This window comes from Prionailurus viverrinus, chromosome D3 (assembly GCF_022837055.1).
Source record: "Prionailurus viverrinus isolate Anna chromosome D3, UM_Priviv_1.0, whole genome shotgun sequence".
NCBI classification, from domain to species: domain Eukaryota; kingdom Metazoa; phylum Chordata; class Mammalia; order Carnivora; family Felidae; genus Prionailurus; species Prionailurus viverrinus.
In genome coordinates, this window is record NC_062572.1 from 70486377 (window position 1) to 70507743 (window position 21367).

Sequence of the window (21367 nt, forward strand, 5' to 3'; positions counted from 1 at the left end):
GTTCTTGGCTAAAATAACTCTTTTTAGTGCATTGATGGGCTTCTAGAAAGTAAAGGAACTCTCTAAGGACCCTTGCACCATAACCAAAAAGCACAACCACAGGCGAACAAACTGGCTTGCATCCAGAGTAAAACACTGGGCAGTAAACAAACTCTAAGGGTAGGGTGACCCCGATGATGAACGATGGTACAAGGCCGCGACACCGGGTTGCCACTGGGAAGCTGAACCTGAGATGTCACATTAGGCCCAGAACCTCTGGAGGAGGCTTAATGGCCTCGCCCTAGATCCCTCCAGCAGCAAATGCCAATCCCTCCCTGATTTGGGGCCTCAGATTAAGATCCAACCAGCGAAAGCTCACAACCAACATCCTCAAATACATAAGGAAACAAAGTGTTTGCAAAAACAAACTATACATGCAAACCCCTCAGGACTTCAAATATCGGATTTAGGAGATGCAAAATGTAAATGAAGTATCGGAGGTAATGGAAGATGATACCGAGAACCACAGGACACTAGGAGGAACAGAACTCACACGGAAGGCAAAGGGGAAACAGAAACCGTTTTGTCGCGCTTCCTGGTTCCCCTAGGGCTAGCTTTGTCCCCTCTGACTATTCTCAAAGGCAGGGAAGAGCACCAAGAGTTATAGGTACAAGAGGATACAAATTCTCCGCAGCAAACAATCTATTACCACATCATCCACAGCCCGTGGGGAAATGTTCACCGAGGACATCCTCACAAATTTCTGTTACAAACCGGGAGCTTACTGACAGTCACATTAGCCTCAGAAAGAAGGCTTCCCTGAACATGCCAGCAACATCCATCTCGCCGCAGCAGTTTGACAAGGAATTGGAACAAAAATCCTGTAGGGTGTGGTAACCCGACCATCCTAAAATCCCACAGCTGACTGCGCTCAATTGTTTGTAGATGGTCCTGTACTTCCGTCAATTCAACCTTCAAACAACCAAACTGCATACTATCTACACCTGCAGCCTTCGGCATACCTAATGCGGATATGCACATACAAGCTGATAAATGGATGTTTTTAGGTACTGCATAATGCTGTCTTTTTTTTTTTTTTTTTACCATTTAACAGTATGTATGCAATCATTTAATTTTATTACTTTTATAAACTGTAAAAAGACATTGATAGAAAATGTAAAAAGGACTTAGACCACTGATAAGTAGAAATGTCAAGGGGTGCCTGAGTGGCTCAGTTGGTTAAGTGTCTGACTTCGGCTCAGGTTATGATCTTGTGGTTCATGAGTTTGAGCCCCGCATCGGGCTCTGTAATGACAGCTCAGAGTCTGGAGCCTGCTTCGGATTCTGAGTCTCCCTCTCTCTCTGCCCTTTCCCTGCTTGCACTCTATCTCTCTCTCTCGCTCTCTCTCTCTCTCTCTCAAAAATAAATAAAACATTAAAATTTTTTTTTAATTTTTTAAGTAAATAAAGTACAATATATGCATAATTATTTTGACATAAAGCAAAACAAAGTGTTGGGTTTGTAGGTTCTTGGCTGGCTTAGCTCTCAGGCCCCATGAAGCAAACATGCACTCCATTCCTGCTGCTACCCCTTTGGTGGAAAGGTTTGCACCTCCCCGACTAGGGCTGCTTTGGCACTTTCGGTACCACAAAAACGAAGCCTAGCATTAACAAAATTAACACACACCAGACAGAATTCTGATTAAAAGCTCTGTTTAAACATCCATGTATGTTTAACAGATTATCACAGTAGTAAACTGAACATATTTCTCTCTTAAAACTCAGAATCAACATATAAAGCTCTAGGTAGGGGGCGCCTGGGTGGTTCAGTCAGTTGAGTGTCTGACTCCTGATTTCAACTCAGGTCATGATCTCCTAGTTGATGAGTTCGAGCCCCACGCTCTCAGCAGAGAGCCCGCCTGGGATTCTCTCTCTCCATTTCTGCCCCTCCCCAACTTGTGCTGTCTCTGTCTCTCTCAAAATAAATAAATAAATAAACATTAAAAAAAAAAAAAAACCCTAGGTAGACAATAAGTCTAATGAGAACAGAGACATGGTTTTTTAAGTTTGTTTAATTATTTTGAGAGAGAGCGCGCGCACACACGCGCACACACGCGCGCACGCACACACACACACACACACACACACACACACACACACACAGGGGTGGGGGAGAGAGGCAGTCCAGAGAGAGAGAGGGAGAGAGAATCCCAAGCCGGCTCCCATCGGGCTGTCAGCGCAGAGCTGCATGCAGGGCTCAAATGCACAAACCCGTGAGCTCATGACCTGAGCTGAAATCAAGAGTTGGACGCTTAACCAAATAAGCCACCCAGGCACCCCTAGAGACATATTTTGAAAAATGAGTCCAGGATAAGCATCTGACTTTGGCTCAGGTCATGATCTCACAGTTCATGAGTTCGAGTCCCATATCAGGTGAGCTCGAGCCGCGCTTCATGTAAACATAAGCCCCACTTTGGGTGAGCCCCACTTCTCTCTCTCTCTCTCTCTTAAAGAAAGAAAAATGAACCCAGAACCAGGAGCAACACTGCCTTTGCAAACCTCAGAGAGAAGTCAGCGGGAAGGGTAGATACAAAATCCTATACTCCCTGTATTTCACATAACAATCCCTTTCCGCCCTTCTGCTTTCCAGGCTGTAAGTTTTCATGCTAAGACATAAAACACCATCTTGAAAACTACAGGCCCTCCTAACTACTGCCCCCAAAAAAAAAAAAAAAAAAAAAAAAAGTAACACAAAAAACCCAGCAATATCAAGAGAAAACGGCAACATTTCGCTGTGTCTTCAGAAAAAGACCGCACATTTCAGCATCGTAAAACTGCCCTTAAATGTTATTTCTGATCAAGTAGACCCAAAGAGCCAGAGACTGCTGCGTCCTATGAAAGTAACCTTCAATATGTCTAAAATCCATACTTCTGATTGGTTGTCTCCTTTAATAATGTATTCCCCTAGTAATGATACTTAAGTTGACAACACTGTTTTCTGAAAGGTATATTTGTGGCTTTTAATTTTATTTTCCATATGCGTCAGAGTCAAAGTAAGTAAAAGCTTCGCTGCTACCGGCTTCCTTATTTCAAAAGAAAAAGGGGAAAAAAAGGACTGTGAGAGCTCTGGCTCATTTAAATATAGGAGAAAAGGGAGTGACAGCTTGCCAGGTCGTTTAAAAATGAAAAGGGAAGACAGAGAGAATTTTCAACACTATGCTTTGATTCCTCAGGTTTCATCCTTCCGTGTTACACGTGCTCTCCCTGGAACATCTTCAAAGGCCATACTTACTGTAACTGCCAGGAGATTTTTCTTCGTACGTGAAATGAAGTTGCAATTCCTCCTCTGACATCTCACAGATGAACACTTTCAGCAGACAGCAAATAATAAACAAAGCGTTGTGTGTCTGCCAAATGAAGATGTGGCTAGAAAGGAAAGACCAAACCACACGGGAATCAGCACCTCATCAGGAGCACGGGCACCATGCAGTCCATGATTTCTCGGTCGTTTTGCCCATAAACACAGCGTCCCTATCTTTTCATGGCTAGTGATATATTACTCTATGCCAATACACTTCATGTTTCATGCTGTACATTTTACTTAGTGAGTCAACCTAACAAAAATATTTTCGTTAGGTATGGCCGCTCTTTGTTCTTAACTTCGTACCTGTCCCACACGTGGGCAGGGCAAAGAAAAGCGAAAAAAAAATTTTTTTTTTAATATAGTAACATAAAGAGATTATATGCAAACACACGACCAAAATTTTAAATGGGGCACTGCCAGCAGCCCAGGACAATAGTCGCTATTTGTATTAGTAAGCAGGAACTCAACAAGAAAAATTTAAATTAGATTCAATATAATTTGTTTGGAAGCAACACTGGTTTTAAAAAATGCTTGAGGGCATCAAAGATTAACCTTCCAAGGCATCAAATACAAAATTTTAATATCTACATTAGCTATACTGGAATTCAAATAAAAATAAAATTATAATATCTAATCAGAACTTTCTTTCATCTACTAGGAAAGGAAAAAAGGAAACAGATGTGGAATGAAATACTCAAACTTAGTCATAATTTAAACTAGGTATGAACAGCAATAATAATGGGGGCAGGGAAACTATCTTTTTTAATAATAATTACATTGCTATTAACCTTCTTAAGGAATATATTTCTGAAGATTGTCTGAAATGCTGAAATCAAACAGATTCCAGAATTCATAACCTCACCACAATGACTTGGACAGTAAATTATAACCTCTCTTTTACTTTTTAATAATGAGAATTCCTTTATAGCTTTCAAAAAGACCATAATCCATTTCCACCAAAAAATGAAAAATACTCATACTGCTAAATATAAAGAGAACATGATTTAATCAGCCAGCTTACTTCTGACATTCTGCCGAAAGTTTTAGTTCTTTGGTTCTAGAAAGGAAGACCTTAATTAGCGCACCAAGGTTTCCTGTTCGAGGATTGTTTACAACTGCAAGAGAAGATAAGGTTTTAAAAAGTTAAAATTAATAACTGAAATCAAAGTGAACATATTAAAACACTTATAAAACCAAGCTGTCAAGCTGAAGTTGCTCACAGACAAACCTTATGACCAACTTCACATCTAATTAGGAAAATAAACAATGAGAGAAATTGCTGGTCTTAATTTTGAACAAAAAGTGATTTGCAAGGGGCGTCTGGGTGGCTCAGTCAGTTAAGCGTCTGACTTAGGCTCAGGTCATGAATTCTCGGTCCGTGAGTTCGAGCCCTGCATTGGGCTCTCTGCTGTCAGCACAGAGCCTGCTTTGGATCCTCTGTCCCTCCCCCTTCTCCCCCACGTGCTTGCGTGCTCTGTCTCAAACACAGATAAAAAACATTTTAGAAAATTAAAAAAAAATGATTTGCAAACTGAAAATGATGGAAACAATAGGACAAAGTAGCCAATTCATATCAGAATTCAAAACTGTAAAGAGAGAATAGTTGATACATACTCAATTTACACACACACACACACACACACACACACACACACACATACACACATTATTTCTCTTTAGAAAAGCAAATGTTAAAAAAAAACTCAAAAAATGATTCCCAGTATACAGAATACAATCAACTGTAAAGGCAAAAACTCTGTTCGGATCATCATAAATCATTCTAACGAAAAACAGACACATAAAGCACTATGGCCGGGGGGAGCTATTTTGATCAAATACAATTTTAAAGAATTTGCTCAAGAAGTTGTTTAAGTTCAAAGGGGGGCATTTCAACAAGTATAGCCCAAAGAATTGAGCGGATACAGTAATGAGAATCAGAAGATCTGGTTTCTAGATCCAAGGCTATAATTAACAGAATATTAAACCTCAGACAAATTACTTTTCTTCTCCAACCTGTTTTCTCATCGAGCAACAGGTAACACACACTGACCAATATACAGTAAGTGCTCTACACATATCACCTCACCAAATCCTCAAAACCAACTATGGGATAAGCACCAATATCACCTCCATTTCACAGATCCTCACGTCTCTGTTGTTACCGCTCAAGGACACATCCTTGTCTGCTGGTTACAATCCCTGGCTCTAAAATGCTGTGCTACATCAACCCCTCTAATCAAGGAATCAGACTTAATGAAGATATAAAGCTCTATCAGGCTGCCCAGTGAGACACACGTGATGATTAATTTTACGAGTCAACTTAACTGAGCCACAGGATGCCCAGATATCCGGTTAAACTTATTTCTGGGTGTATCTGTGAGGATGTTTCTGCATTTTAATTTTCAGCTGAGTAAAACAGACGGGCCTCTCCAAAGTGGGCGCACATCATCCAACACATTAAGGGCATGAACGGGACCGAGGTCGGAGGAAGACTGAATCCTCCTCTGGCTGACTGTTGAACTAAAACGTTAGCCTTCTGCCCTTGGACAGGGACTTACAACACTGGCTCTTATGGTTTTCAGGCCTTTGGACTTGAATGGGAATTCACACCATTAGTTTCACTGGGTCTCTGGACAACCTTGATACATCACAGAAGCACAGAAGTTAAGAACCCGTCAGAGCTAAAGAGTACTATGCTAAGTGAAGTAAGTCAGAGAAAGACAATTACCATCCGATTTCACACATCCTATGTGGAATTTAAGAAACAAATGAGCAAAGGGGGGGAAAAGAGAGAGAGAGGCAAACCAAGAAACCGGCTCTTAACTACAGAGAACAAACTGATGGTTACTGGCGGTGGGAGGGGGGAAATAAGTGATGGGGATTAAGGAGGGCACTTGTGATACAGACATGCTGAATCACTGTATTGTACGCCTGAAACTAATACTACACTGTACGTTATTTAAATACACTGTATGAATTTAAATACAAACTTAAAAAAACAAAACAACTCATCAGAAGGAAGCAACCATTTAGCCAAAAACTTTAATTTTATTGATGAAGAAAAAGAGACCCAGAAAGGTTAAGTGTTGGGCCCAAAGCCAACAATGTTAGTGACAAATGTCCAGTCTTTTTGCTTTACGAACGGTTTTCAAACTGAGAGATTCCAGAGTTCTGAATATTTGTTTCTCTTACGAAATGTATTTTTAACTATTTTGAAAAACAGAAATGCAAACGCTCAAACACACTGGCCTCTGCTGCCTGAAAAATACATTAAAAAAATTTTTTTTAATGTTTATTTTATTTTTAGAGAGAGAGAGAGAGAGAGAGAGAGAGAGAGAGAGACAGAGCACGAGCAGGGGAGGGGCACAGAGAGAGGGAGACACAGAATCCGAAGCAGGCTCCAGGCTCTGAGCTGTCAGCACAGAGCCTGATGCGGGGCTCAAACTCACTAACCACGAGATCAGGACCTGAGCCGAAGTCAGTGCTTAACTGAGCCACACAGACGCCCCAGAAAAATTCAGACCTGACACTTATCTTTTGCTGCCATCTCTATGCATACATTTGAACTTGTTGAAAATGTGTCAAAGATTTGAAAGAACAAAGTTCTCCAGAACTGTTAAAAATCCAGGTATGCACATACACGCATAAAAAAAAAATCACACATGGGAATAAGTACACCATTACAGCATACCTGCTCGGTGCTCAATAACTGTCAAGTTAATTCAGGTCACCCTGCTGGGTAGCTGTTCCTGTCACAGCTTGAGTCAATGCAAGTTACAGTGTAACTTTCTCTCTGGGATAAAGCGTTGCGGCACCTTGCTATTCCAAGCGTGGTTCAGGGACTGGTGGCAACAGCGTTATGTGGGAGGCTGCCGGACACACAGAACCCCAGGGCCACCCCCCTGCACCTGCTGAAGTTAACAGCGCTTCTCAAGGCTTAACGTGCCTTTAAATCACAAGGCACTCTTAAAGTTCCAATTCTGATCTCGCAGGTGTCGAGGGTGACCTGAGAGTCTACAACACTGCCTCCCAGGTGGTGCTCCTTGCCCCTGAACGGAGAACCCCACTGTGGGCAGCAAGGTGCGACACGTGCGGTAAGTCAGGGCAGGTTTTGTCCGGCTGTTATATCAAGAATAGATATGTGATTAGATGTTAAATCTTGTCAGTTACACTTTGAAATAAAAAATTTCCTGCTTCTCTTTCAAGCTTTGGGGCTTAATGAAAGAATATCCTGAGATTTCAGGATACACTGTAAAAGCAAAAAAAAAAAAAAAAAAACCCACAAAAACAAAAAGTTAATGTTTGCAAGTGCATCTCTGTGTGAATTATTGTTACCTAGCTACTGTAAACCGAAACAAAATACCGAAACAGGGGCACCTGGGTTGTTCAGTGGGTTAAGTGTCTGACTTCGGCTCAGGTCAGGATCTCACAGTTCGTGGGGTTCAAGCTCCGCGTTGGGCTCTGTGCTGACAGCTCAGAGCCCGGACCCTGCTTCGGATTCCGTGTCTCCCTGTCTCTGTGCCCCTCCCCCACTCGCGCTCTCTCAAAAATGAATAAACGTTAAAAATAAATTTAAAATTAAAAAAAATACCGAAACAAAGAGGATATGACTACAAGCATTATTCAGAACCCCAGCTTCACAATCTTGTGTTCATTCAACAGGTCCTTTATTACTGAATGACTTCATAAGTAATTGTTTGAATTTATAAACGGTTAGCTATTTAAAAACGAACAACAACAAAAAAACAACACTGTGCTGTTGGGAACAGCAACCAGCTACTACTACTGTGGATACCTTTTCTTTTCATTCATTCATTCAGCATGTATTTATTGAGCTAATTCTACGTATGGACCCAGTACTCTTTCAGGTACTAAGGAGATACTCAGGACGCACAGTCTTAATGCACCTGACATTCTAAAACATTTCAGTTTTCACACTATTCTTAGACAAGATGCAGACAGGGAAATAGACTAATAAAACAAAGTACACTCCCTGCTGTTTCAACAATACCCAATGGTAGACTCAATATTCCAAAACACCTGGATGGAATTTAATGGAATCAAAGTTAATTGGTAAAAATCAAATATGATGTTCAAGCTGAATAAGCTAGAGCAGGAACAGGGGATAACTGACAGGAAGGCAGAAAAGCATAACAGAATTAGACCACAGAGTCTGCCTAGGTTCAAATCCCAGCTGCACCACTGACTAGCTGTGACACCTGGCAACTTACTTTCAGCCCCCCACCCCATGCCTCAGTTTCCTCAACTGTAAAATTAAATAACAATGGCACTTAAATTAAAAACTAGCTCATTTCACTCTAGAGTTTGAACTTGTAGCAATCCGTTCATAGCTTTTGTGTAAAGAAGAGACTTCCCTATCTCTACAGGAGTTCAAGCAAAGTCTGAGTAACATTCAGGTAAAGGTATTATAAAGAAAATTTCCATCTGGGGTAAGAAAGTTGGACTTGCTCCCAGACCCTGAAACAACCTTTCCCAATATTTCACTAAAATACCCAAGTCCCCAATCCAATAAATATACAGAAGCTAGGACAGAGACAGGTTAGCAATCCATGGGGATGCACTCAACAAAATTTATATTGTGGGAAACTCTACTGCCCACTTTCTTCAATAAATAAATAAATAAATAAATAAATAAATAAATAAATAAATAGGGGAAAAGAGAAGAGATAGACAATAGCAGAAGGAACCTAGCTATGCAAAGAATCATAAAAACATATCAACCAATAACAACATATAGGCTTTATTTTGGTTCCTGAATCACATAAACTAAGACAATCAGAAATGTGAACACTCAGTGGTTATTTTATAATGTTAAAAATGATTTTCTAGGGGTGCCGGGGTGGCTCATTCGGCTGAACATCTGACTTCAGCTCAGGTCATGATCTCACAGTTTGTGAGTCTGAGCCCCGCATCGGGCTCTGTGCTGACAGCTCAGAGCCTGGGGCCTGTTTCGGATTCTGTGTCTCCCTCTCTCTCTGCCCCTCCACTGCTCACACTCTGTCTCTCCCTCTCTCTCAAAAATAAATAAACATTAAAAAAAAAAGTTTTTAATTGCTTTCTAGTAAGATAGTGGTATTGTTTTCCTTAAAAAAAACAAAACAAAAAACTCCTCTTAGGGGATCTATGCCAAAATATTTATGGATGAAATGACATGCCTGAGGTTGGTGTCTAATATGCGAGGACGTGCTCTATGTTTGTCGGCTTTTCTGTACATGTTTCGTACTTCCGTGAATGGTTGAGAGATACAGATGAAGCCTGCCCATTAGCTGAAAATGAGTGAAGTCAGAAGAGGAACTTACGGGAGTTATTACATTATTTGGCCCGCATTTCTAGAAGCGCGAAACCTAAATATCAAACACCCTTGAAAATATACAGCAAGACACAAGTTCACACAAATGCTAATTCCAGGCAGACAGTCCTTCTCCCCACCAAAACAGAGAACACTTGAACTACAGAGTTTATAGAACCGATGAGTATTTACTTGGTAATCAATGGACGGTTAGCAAGGCTAACCACTTGAAAGTAACTTTAAGGACAAAATCTCCCCCTCTCTGTCTACTCCAACAAGAAAACTTACGTTACTCATCCCACTTCCTACACTTCTCTCCTACTTCCTACACCAACTCTGAGGCTACCCCCCCCACCCCCGCCGAAAACAACTAGGGAGAAATAAACACGCCAGACACAGAGCAACATGCACTAGAGGGTACATGTACAAAAAATGTTGACCCAGATGTTCCTTCAGGGAATTTTATAATTCTCTCCAAAGCCAAGGAGTAAGGGTAAGAGAAGGTCCCATTTAAACCAAGCAAAACCTACACAAAATAAAACCTTCCTGGGTTCTAAAATTAGGTTACAAAACAGCAGCAGCCTGCCTTCAAGCTTAAATAATAGCAGATTCAACAAGCACCTACAGGATCCACACAAGGAACAAGGTTAGTAACAAGGTGTATTTACACCCTCTCTGACAGCAAACAACATACCTACATGGGTACTCTCCGTGTGTCTACCCTGCTTTAGTTTTCTGAAGAGACACAGCATATGAAAGTAGGTCTGTTTATTTCTGGTCTGATTCCCCTAATGAGACAGTGCCATGAGGTCAGGAATCTAGGTCAGTCTTTTGCGCCAGAATATGGAATATATTATGCAATATATAGCACAGTATACAGAATAGAGCCTATAATATAGTAGGTGCTCAATAAATATTTGCTAGTTTCATGAATAAGGAAAAACAAAACAGTAACAACAGAGTAAGGAACAGGCTATGGTAAACCTTCAGAGGAAGAACTGAATCAAAACTGTCAAACAAGGGGGCGCCTGGGTGACTCAGTCGGCTGAGTGTCCGAATTAGGCTCAGGTCATCATCTCATGGTTCACGAGTTCGAGTTCCACTTCAGGCTCTGTGCTGAAGCTCAGAGCCTGGAGCCTGCTTCGGATTCTGTGTCTCCCTCTCTCTCTCTGCTCCTCCCCCACTTGTGCTCAGTCTCTCTTAAAAACAAATAAGCCTTAAAACAATAAATAAATAAACTATCAAACAAATTTGAGTAACAAGCATCATCAGTGGAAGAAGAGAAAATTGACTATTTTTTTTTTTATGTTTATTTATTTTGAGAGAGAGAGTGGGCAGGGGAATGGTAGGGGCAAGGAGAGGGAGGGAAGGGCAGAGAGAATCCCAAGCAGGCTTCACACTCAGCACAGAGTCCAACATGGGACTCAATCTCACGACCCTGAGATCATGACCTGAGCTGAAATCAAAAGTCAGACACTTAACCAACTGAGCCACCTCAAACGTCTATGAAAGAAAGAAAGAAAGAAAGAAAGAAAGAAAGAAAGAAAGAAAGAAAGAAAGAGGGACCCCTGGGTGGCTCAGTTGGTTATGCATCTGACTTCAGTTCAGGTCATGATCTCGCGGTGCGTGGGTTTGAGCCCCGTGTCAGGCTCTGTGCTGACAGTTCAGAGACTGAAGCCTGCTTCAGATTCTGTGTCTCCCTCCCTCTCTGTCTCTCAAAAATAAATAAATGTTAAAAAATTTTATAAAAAAATTAAAAAGAAAGAAAGAAGAAAAAAAAACCCAGAAAGCCCCTGGGAAAAAGGAGTATAATGAAAAGAGTAGTCTGACATCCAGAAAAAAACAAAGAATGATTAAAAACAAACTAAAAATGAAATAAAAGATGCACTAGAATCTTTACAAAACTGAATCAAAGACATAATCACTTAATCAAAGTTACATAATCACTTAATCAAAGACATAATCACTTAATCAAAATCACATAATCAAAGACATAAAGGAGGAAACTCAAGAAAAGAAAGATGATGAAGAAAAAGAAGATACAGGGACACCTGGGTGGCTCAGTCAGTTAAACTTCTGACTTCAAGTCAGGTCATGATCTCACAGTTTTTGAGTTTGAGCCCCACATTGGTTGAACTCGAGCCCCACTTCAAGCTCCACACTGACAGTGCAGAGCATGTGTAGGATTCTCTCTCACCCTCACTCTCTGCCCCTCACTCGCTTGTGCCCCCCTCTCTCTGAAAAATAAATTAATTTGAAAAAGAAATTTTATTTAAAAAAGAAATTATAGGGGCGCCTGGGTGGCTCAGTCGGTTATGTGTCCGACTTCGGCTCAGGTCATGATCTCACGGTCTGTGGGTTCGAGCCCTGCGTCGGGCTCTGTGCTGACAGCTCAGAGCCTGGAGCCTGTTTCAGATTCTGTGTCTGCCTCTCTCTCTGACCCTCCCCCCATTCATGCTCTGTCTCTCTCTGTCTCAAAAATAAATAAACATTAAAAAAAATTTTAAAGAAATTATATTAAAATTATATTAATAAAATTATATTAATTATGATAAAATTACATTTAAAAAAAGGAAAAAGAAAGATACCGAAAGCAAAAACAGTCCAAGCTGACTGTTAACCGGTGATCCTAAGTTGGGGGAGAAGAAACCCAAACACAAGGAAAATCAAAACCATAACTAAAGAAAACTTTGGAACTGAAAAGACTTTAATAAGCCAATAAAAAAAAACCTCATCAAATTTCAGGCAAAATCAAAAAGAAAAAAGTATAATGAGAAACACTTAATCATAATGGTTAATGAAAAAAGTGTAATAAACAAAGAAGCAAAAAAAAAAAAATTACGATCTTCAGACTTCCTCTCCAGTAACCACTTTCTTAAACCATATACAAAAATAAATTTGAAATGGATTAAAGACCTACATGTAAGACCTGAAACCATAAAACTCTTAAAAAATACATAGGCAGTAAATTTGGAATTCAGTCTTAGCAATATTTTTTGGATCTGTCTCCTCAGGCAAGGGCAACAAAAGCAAAAATAAACAAGTGGGACTACATCAAACTAAAAAGCTTCTGCACAGCAAAGGAAACCATGAACAAAATGAGAAGGCAACCTAATGAATGGCAGAAGAGATCTGCAAATGACGTATTCAATAAGAAGTTAATATTCAAGGGGTGTCTGGCTGGCTCAGCTGGTGTACCACGTGACTCTTGACCGCAAGGTTGTAAGTTCGAGCCCCATGTTGGGTGTAGAGATTACTTGAAAATAAAATCTTTTTTAAAAAAAAGTTCATATTCAAAATATGTAAAGAATTCATACAACTCAACACCAAAAAATCCCACATCTGATTAAAAAATAGGCCGAGGGGGGCACCTGGGTGGCTCAGTCGCTTAAGTGTTTGACTTCGGCTCGGGCCATGACCTCACGATTCATGAGTTCGAGCCCCACATTGGGCTCTGTGCTGACAGCTCAGAGCCTGGAGCCTGTTTCAGATTCTGTGTCTCCCTCTCTCTCTGCCCCTCCCCTGCTCACACTATCTCTCTCCCTCTCAAAAATAAACAAACATTAAAAAAAAATTAAATAAAAATAGGCTGAGGACTTGAACAGACATTTTCCCAAAGAAGACATACAGATGGCCAACAGACACATGAAAGGATGCTCAGTATCACTCATCATCAGGGAAATGCAAATCCAAACGACAATTAGGTATCACCTCACACCTTTCAGAGTGACTAAAATCAAAAAGACAAGAAATAACGAGTGTGGGTGAAGATGGGGAGAAACGGGAACCCTCTTGCACTGTTGGTGGGAATGCAAACTGGGGCAGGCACTGTGGAAAACAGTATGGAGGTTCCTCAACAGATGAAAAATAGAACTACCCTATGACGCAACTCTTTCTAGCCTTTATCTGAAGAAAATGAAAACATGAACTTCAAAAGACCTACGTGGCCCCAGGTTCACGGCAGCATCATCTACAATAGTGAAGGCATGGAAACAACCCAGGTGTCCGTCGATAGATGAATGGATAAAGCAGAGGTGATATATACATACAAGGGAGTATTACTCCACCATAAGTAAGAATGAAGTCTTGCCATTGGTGGCAACATGGATAGACCCAGAGGGTACTGTGCTAAGTGAAAACTCTGAGAAACACCAATACTGTGTCATTTCACTTATATGTGGAATCAAAAAAAAAAAAGAAAAAACAAACAAAACAGACTCATAAATATAGAGAACAAAGTGGTGGCTGACAGGTAGGGCGGGGGGTGGAATGGGTGAAACAGGTAAAGGGGATTAAGAGGTACAAACTTCCAATTATAAAAGAAGTAAGTCGCAGAGATGATCAAGTCCAGCATAAGAAATACAGTCAGTAATACTATTATAACTGTGTATGATGACAGATGGTAACTAGACTTATTATGATGAGCATTTTGTAACATATACAAATGTCAAATCAAGATCAAATCACTATGTTATACACCTGAAGCTAATGTTAACACTGTCCAACTATTCCTCAATTAAACACCAAACAAAACAAGCTAAAACAGTCTGTGGTTTAGGAGAGTCTATTACCACCACGGCAAGTGAGCAAGCATGTGTCTTGCTGCTCTTGACCAAATGGTACCTTCTAGCGGCCCCAATGAGCACCATGAACAGGAGTAAATATTACTAAATATAATCATCCAGAATATATCACTTCATTAATTTAATTCATATTACACTACCAAAACTTGTAACAGAAATTTTTAAATAAATGCCACCCATACACACACACACACACACACACACACACACACACACTCACACTCACTCACTCACTCATTTTGCCCCTTACCTAAAGACCTGCAGACTGAAACAGTTGCTTCCTCCAAGAGCTTCAGCTCGGTGCTGGAGGGAGAGAAGAAAAGGTAATTAATAACTACAGTGCTAAATAGGTACACACTGACCAGTTAAAGGAATAAATAAAATAAAGAGGAGAAAAACAATTTAGAAGGAAAATAGGATGTACCATGATAAACAATAAAATCACAAATTTTATTGGGTGGCTCAGTTGGTTAAATATCTGACTCCAGCTCAGGTCATGATCTCATTTTGTGGGTTCAAGCCCCAAGTCGGGCTCTGTGCTGACAGCTCGGAGCCTGGAGCCTGCTTCAGATTCTGTGTCTCCCTCTCTCTCTGCCCCTCCCCCGCTTACACTTGGTCTCTCAAAATAAATAAAAACATTAAAAAAAAAATAAAAAGACAAAATGAAGTTAAGCTTCTGTTTTCGACATAATTAGAAAATGTACTCAGAGAGTACCAATCATGGGGTTAGAGTTATTTGAAAAAAATGCCATTATTTTTAGGAGAAACATGAAGTCTCATGATACCTGCAATACCTTTAAATAGATCAACAAATAAAGGAAGAAACAAGGCAAGAAAAGCACGAGAACACATACATACGCTTCAATAATTTATAAACAAAGAAAAACAGAAACACACAGAGATAGATATGAGTGACACGGAGACAGGAGGCACAGACAGAAACAGACATAAAACTCGGAGAAAAACACAGGGGAAAGTTTTATGACACTGGATTAGGCAATGATTTCTTGGATATGATACCAAAAACACAGACATTAAAAGAAAAAAATATGTAAGTTTGACTTTATCAAAATGAAAAGCTTTTGCGTATCAAAGGATACTATCTCAGGGTGAAAAGCCAACACAGCAGAATGGGAGAAAATGTTTGCAAGTCATCTATCTGATAAGAGACTGATATCCAGAATATACGAAAACAAAAACAAAAACCTCTGACTCAACAAAAAACCAAACAACTCAATTTAAAAATGGGCAAAACTTTAAAGAGACATTTCTCCAAAGAAGACATACAAAAGGCAATAGGTATATAAAAAGATGTGCAACAACACGATTCATCAGGGAAATGCAAATCAAAACCACAACGAGATACTGCTTTCACACCTATTAAAATGGCTACTTAAAAAAAAAAAAAAAGGAGAGAGAGAAGGTTAAGTGTTGGAGGAGATATAGAGAAATGGGGACCTTCGTGCATTATATAAAATGGTGCTGGTGCTTTGAAACAGAGTATGGCAATTCAGCAAAACGTTAAATATAAAATTACTGCGTGATCCAGCAATTCCATTTCTGGGTATACAGATACCCAAAAAGGACCGAAAGCAGGGACTCAACCTGATATCTGCACATCACATTCACCATCACTCATAACAGCCAAAAGCAGAAACAATCAAAATGTCCATCAATGGGTGAATCACGGTACAAAATGTGGTACATTCATACAGTGTAACATCATTCAGCCTTAAAAAGGAAAGAAATTCTAACACGTGCTACAACACAGATGAACCTTGAAGACATTACGCTGAGTGACACAAACCAGCCGCAAAAAAAGAAATACTGTATGATTCCACTTATAGAAGGCCCCTGGAGTAGTCAGATTCGTAGAGACAGAAAGAACGGCAGCTAGTGGCGTTGAAGGCGGGGGGAATGGGGAGTTAGTGTTTAATGAGTCGGGTTTCAGTCTGGGAAGATGAAAAGTTCTGGAGACGGATGGTGGGTCAAACAACAACGCGAGTGTATTTAATGTCACAGAAGCACACACTTAAAAATGGTTAAGGTGATCAATGTTATGTTGTGTTTTGCCACAATTAAAAAAAAAAAAAAAGTGCATTCCAATTCCAGCTCAACTACTTACCAGCTACGTGACTTTGGACTAATTTCTTAACCCTTTATGTCTTAGTTTCCTTCTATATAAAACAGAGATGATAAATAATTGTACCTGCTCCAAAAGACAGCGTTATCATTAAATTACATAATATGTTATGAAGTGCTTGGAACAGTATCTGGCACAGAGTAAAACCTAATAAATGATCGCTATTACTGATTCCAAAATGTAGTGGGTTCCCCCCTCCCCCGGTTAATTAAAATAATGCTTTATGTTATATTTTTCAAAGCACTTTAAAATTTATTAGTACATTTAAATCCCATGACAACCTCTTCTTTTTTTTTTTTTTTTTTAATATTTATTTCGAGAGCATGAGAGGGAGTGAGTGGGGACGGGGCGGAGAGAGAGAGGGAGAGAAAGAATCCCAAGCAGGCTCCACGCTGTCAGCAGAGAGCCCGACACAGGGCTCAATCTCAGGGACCGTGAGATCCTGACCTGAGCCGAAATCCAGAGTCGGTCGTTTAACCGGCTGAGCCACCCAGGCGCCCCATGACAACCTCTTCTGATAAGCAGAAGCTATAAACCCTCTTTTTATGTACACATAGATACATACGAAATGTATTATTAAGACTGATTTCACCTGCTTCACTTCTCTAATGTGGCTGTTGGAAAACTTTAAATGACCTGTGTCTCACATTGTATTTGCAGGAGAGCTGCTCCGGAACCTGTCTCCTGACAACGGAAGGCAGTGTCACGTCTAAGAATTATAAGTATTATACACACGCACAAAGCTGGAACCCACTCACTACTGCAGCAAACATGCCATTACCTTAAGATTCTCAAGTTATAGGGGCGCCTGGGTGGCTCGGTCGGTTGGGCGTCCGACTTTGGCTCAGGTCATGATCTCACGGCTCATGAGTTTGAGCCCCATGTTAGGCTCTGTGCTGACAGCTCGGAGCCTGGAGCCTGCTTCGGATTCTGTGCCTCCCTCTCTCTCTGCGCACCCCGCCCCCCCCGCCTTCACTCACGACCTCCCTACCTCCACTCATGCTCTCTTTCTCTGAAAAATAAACATTAGAAAAATTATTTTTTTAAAGAATCTCAAGTTATACTCACATTCAAAAAGATAAATATCTTGTCAAAGTTAAATCTCTAAGTTTCTCATTGGAGGTTTTTTTAGCCAAAATAACCTAGAAATAATGCTATAATAAAGCATTTGTGGGTCTCTGGGCTTTATCACTGTATTTTTATTTACAAAAATAGTTTTCAGGTCTGCCCACCTCACAGTGTCTGTCAGCCTGATGTCCCCATCCCCCCTCCCCCCCAGGGGTGAGGAGAGCCAGACAGGCTTGTTCAGCAAGACCCCACTCCCTGGCCACTGCTGACTCGATCAGAGACAGACATTTGGAATGTCTGGGGAATCTGGAACTGGAACGGAAAGGAAGGTTTTCCATACAACTAGAATATGGCTGCGAAGCTGAGAGTTACAGGAAACCATCCTCTATCCACTGAGAAGCAGAGAAAGCAAGTTAGTAAGAAAATAGAGAAAATGAATAAAAGAGATTTGAGGAAAGAAGCAGAGATGAACAGAGCAATTAAAGGATTCCTGCTGGCCTTCCAATTCTTGGGGCCAGCTCTTCCCAAAGCCTGTCTGTGTTCTTGATCTTGGATTCAATGAGACATCCCTGTCTCTTCATCACATATGCCCCTCTTTCTGCCATATGTCAAATCAAATTGATTCTTGTTAATAACCAAAAGAGTTCTTATTAATAAATCACTGTGGTCAGATTTAATAATATACACTTGTTGGCAAGAAGTAGAAACTATGAATTACTCAGTTTATTGGTTACTCAGGCAAAAAAATAAAAGTAAAGAGGTATAAATGCAAAAGACTGTAAATAGCTTTATGAGGTTAATAACTAGACCACACGCATAAAATCTGTTTCGGTGGTGTTTCGACTTTCCTCAGTCAATAACACTCTCTTAAAACTGGATGGAACCAAGAACTTCAATTATATACATGTGGCTACAGCCTTTAAGACCTTCTAAGCTTGTTCATTCAGCAAACACTGCCTGGGCGCTCAGGACATGCTGGGTTCCATGAAAGATGCTGTCTCAGCCCCCAGGTTACACGGAGGAATAAAGAAGCAGCTAGACTATTTGGTGGGGTGGGGGGGTTGGGGGGAAAACACCAAGATCAAGCCCAGCCCTGTATGTAAGGTCCTAAGAGGTGCACCCAACCTACCCTAGGAGCAGTCAAGGAAGGCATCCTGGAGGAAGTAACCACAAGAGAACTCAGTCTGGCAGACATCAGGAGAGGGCTTTCCAGACACGACTGACAGCGCATGCAAATCATCACAGAGAGCCTGGCACGTTCTGGAAAGCAGAGGTTCGTCTACACTGGAGAATGGCAAACTACAAGACTAGAAAAGTAGGTACTAGATGGCTGGAGCATAGAGTTCAGTTCTTTAACCTGTTCTCAACAGAAGGGTATTGGATGTTCCCAAAACAGGGTTCTGATTTTATTTTTAATACAATATTAGCCTGAAAAAAGGATCAATTCAACATCTGTTAGCGAGGCTGGTTTGGATATCTCTTCCTCCGGGAAATCTTTGATCGTCTAAGACCAGGTGAGGAGCCCGGTTTCAGCCCCCAAAGCACCCACTTATAAAACCGAGTACTCGGTAGCAACATTGCCCATTTCTTTGTCTGTGCCCCGCTCCACTCCAGGATTGTGGACTCCTTGCTCATCACGGCGTTCCCAGCCTGGTACAAAGCAGGCACATAATAAAAATGTACTGAGTGAATGAATGCCATCGTCAGATACTTCATCAGAGGACAAAGTTCATTACTTCCCCTTGTTCCTCAAGAAACACTTCACACTCTCCAGCCCTCAAGGCAAGGCCTGCCCCGAAGTTTAAATTTTATTAAACTGTTTTTAAATACTTATTTAATTCCAGGTGTGGAAAAAATGTATCCTTTCGAAGCAGTCTGATTTCTTGGATGAAGAGATAAGGAAAGCTGGGAATTATCCCACCCCCACGTCTCTTGGAAAGCCCCCTCTGGTGGTTAAGCCAGCCAGCACCTGCCATCCTGTGATCAGGCCCATCAGGCCTGGGTCCCCCCACACACGGAACGACCTGGAAGAGTCCCGTTTCACTGCCACCACCTCAACAATCGCCACCTCGGGTCGGAAGCGTCTCCAACGCCGAGAGTATGAGCAACAAGAGAAGAGGGAACGTGTCTCATTCACCGGCCGCGCCTGGTGCCGTGGTTCGGCCGGAACACTTGAGTAATGACCTAGTAAATCAAAGATCCACAGAGCTCTGCTGTCGTAGTGCACACGCTGTGGTCTCCGCACCCTGAAGCGTTACTTTCTTCCGCAAAGAAAACCAGCCAGGCACACCCCTGCCAAAAGCAACACGCCGACTGTTCTACTAGAATCCCCCTTCCTCTCATCCCTCCACCCTCCCCATTTTCTAAACTTCTTGGAACATTTTAGGAATGATCTTCTTTCTCACTTGCTTGATTCAGAGCCAAAATGAGGTGGTAAGCGACTGGGGTGGCTGGTAACTGTTGCTGTGCGTTATAGGCATCGATGCACGGGGCTGTTTTAGTTAAACAAATGAACTCAGATGTTCTGGCACCAGGCAACTGACAAATCATCATTTGCAGTAAATAAAAGTAAAATGGTGCTGCAAAACATGCCAATGTTTCCAAGACAATTACAATTAGAAACCGAATGTCGTTTCTGAAGGCGAATTTGGGGCACTGGGAGCGTGCAAAAAGGCGGCGAGAGGGCAGCAAATATCTACACCAGTACAGGTTCAATACATTAGTACCACACAGAGTATCTTAAACTCCACAACCCCCAGGTCGATATTTTAAATGTCAATGACGGGAGATTAAGGAGAAATACTTAAAACCAGTCATCAAACTTTCGCTAAATGAAGTAAACTCTAGACAAACACCCATACTGATCCGACGATCAGGTGCGGCTCTGTCTGCGGCCATCCTTCTATGTGATAAGGTATCACACTCCTCATGCTTGGGCCTGGGCCACTACTCCGGCGGCAACACATGGGAGTCACGGGAGTCTCCAGGTTGCCGGTGACACGCTAAACAACGAGGCCTATGGCCGTGGAGAGACAGTCCCAAGAATTACACTCACGCATCACAAGAAAACATGTAACTGCTCCAGGGATTTTCCCAGTTTGTTTTTTTTTTTTAATTTTTTTTTTCAACGTTTATTTATTTTTGGGACAGAGAGAGACAGAGCATGAACGGGGGAGGGGCAGAGAGAGAGGGAGACACAGAATCGGAAACAGGCTCCAGGCTCTGAGCCATCAGCCCAGAGCCCGACGCGGGGCTCGAACTCACGGACCGCGAGATCGTGACCTGGCTGAAGTCGGACGCTTAACCGACTGCGCCACCCAGGCGCCCCAATTTTCCCAGTTTTAAGAACCTTCACTGGACTTCCCTGAAGATAATTCGGCAATGAAGCACTTACTAAAATTTTCACAACCACAGGCAAGTTCTTAAACATCACAACTGCCATTTCTGCTCCCTTTCTTCCTTCCTTTGATTCTCATGAAGAGAATCTCCCTAAGGAGAACCCTTACCGACTGCAACCTCACACTCTCCACACGCTTGGGGGAGAGCTTCTGAGACAAAATTCCCCAGTGAGTACCGGTAACACAGCTCAATGACTGCCAGGTTACGTCTCAGATCGTCCACACGCTCTACGCCGCCTCTGCGGAATGTACTAACATACAGCAAAACCAAGTGAAATAGCTACGAAGCGTAGGCAGCACCGAAGAGTGGCACGGCAGAGAAGGAGAGTGAAGAACCTCCATGTCGCGTTAGGGAGTTTGGATTTCATCCTGCATTCAATGGGAAGCTACTGAGCACAGAATCAAAAACACAGCGAACTCTTAGAGCAGCAGCCAAGGTAGCCAAGTGTACAACAGTAAAATGACTACAACCATCTTGAGACTTTTAGACAAAAAAAAAAAAAAAAAAAAAAAGAATAACCC

At 41.5% G+C, this 21367-nt stretch overlaps 1 protein-coding gene across 3 annotated transcripts in view; it reads right to left on the bottom strand.

Moving 5' to 3' along the window:
• Positions 1-21367, bottom strand: part of DYM (dymeclin) — a 356068-nt gene that overhangs the window by 281942 nt on the left and 52759 nt on the right. For all 3 annotated transcript variants that reach the window (XM_047827558.1, XM_047827560.1, XM_047827559.1), the window contains exons 3-5: positions 14487-14539; positions 4365-4458; positions 3272-3405 (exon numbers count right to left, since the gene is read on the bottom strand). In XM_047827558.1, coding sequence (XP_047683514.1) covers positions 3272-3405; positions 4365-4458; positions 14487-14539 — 281 coding nt within the window. The remainder of the gene's footprint in view (positions 1-3271; positions 3406-4364; positions 4459-14486; positions 14540-21367) is intronic.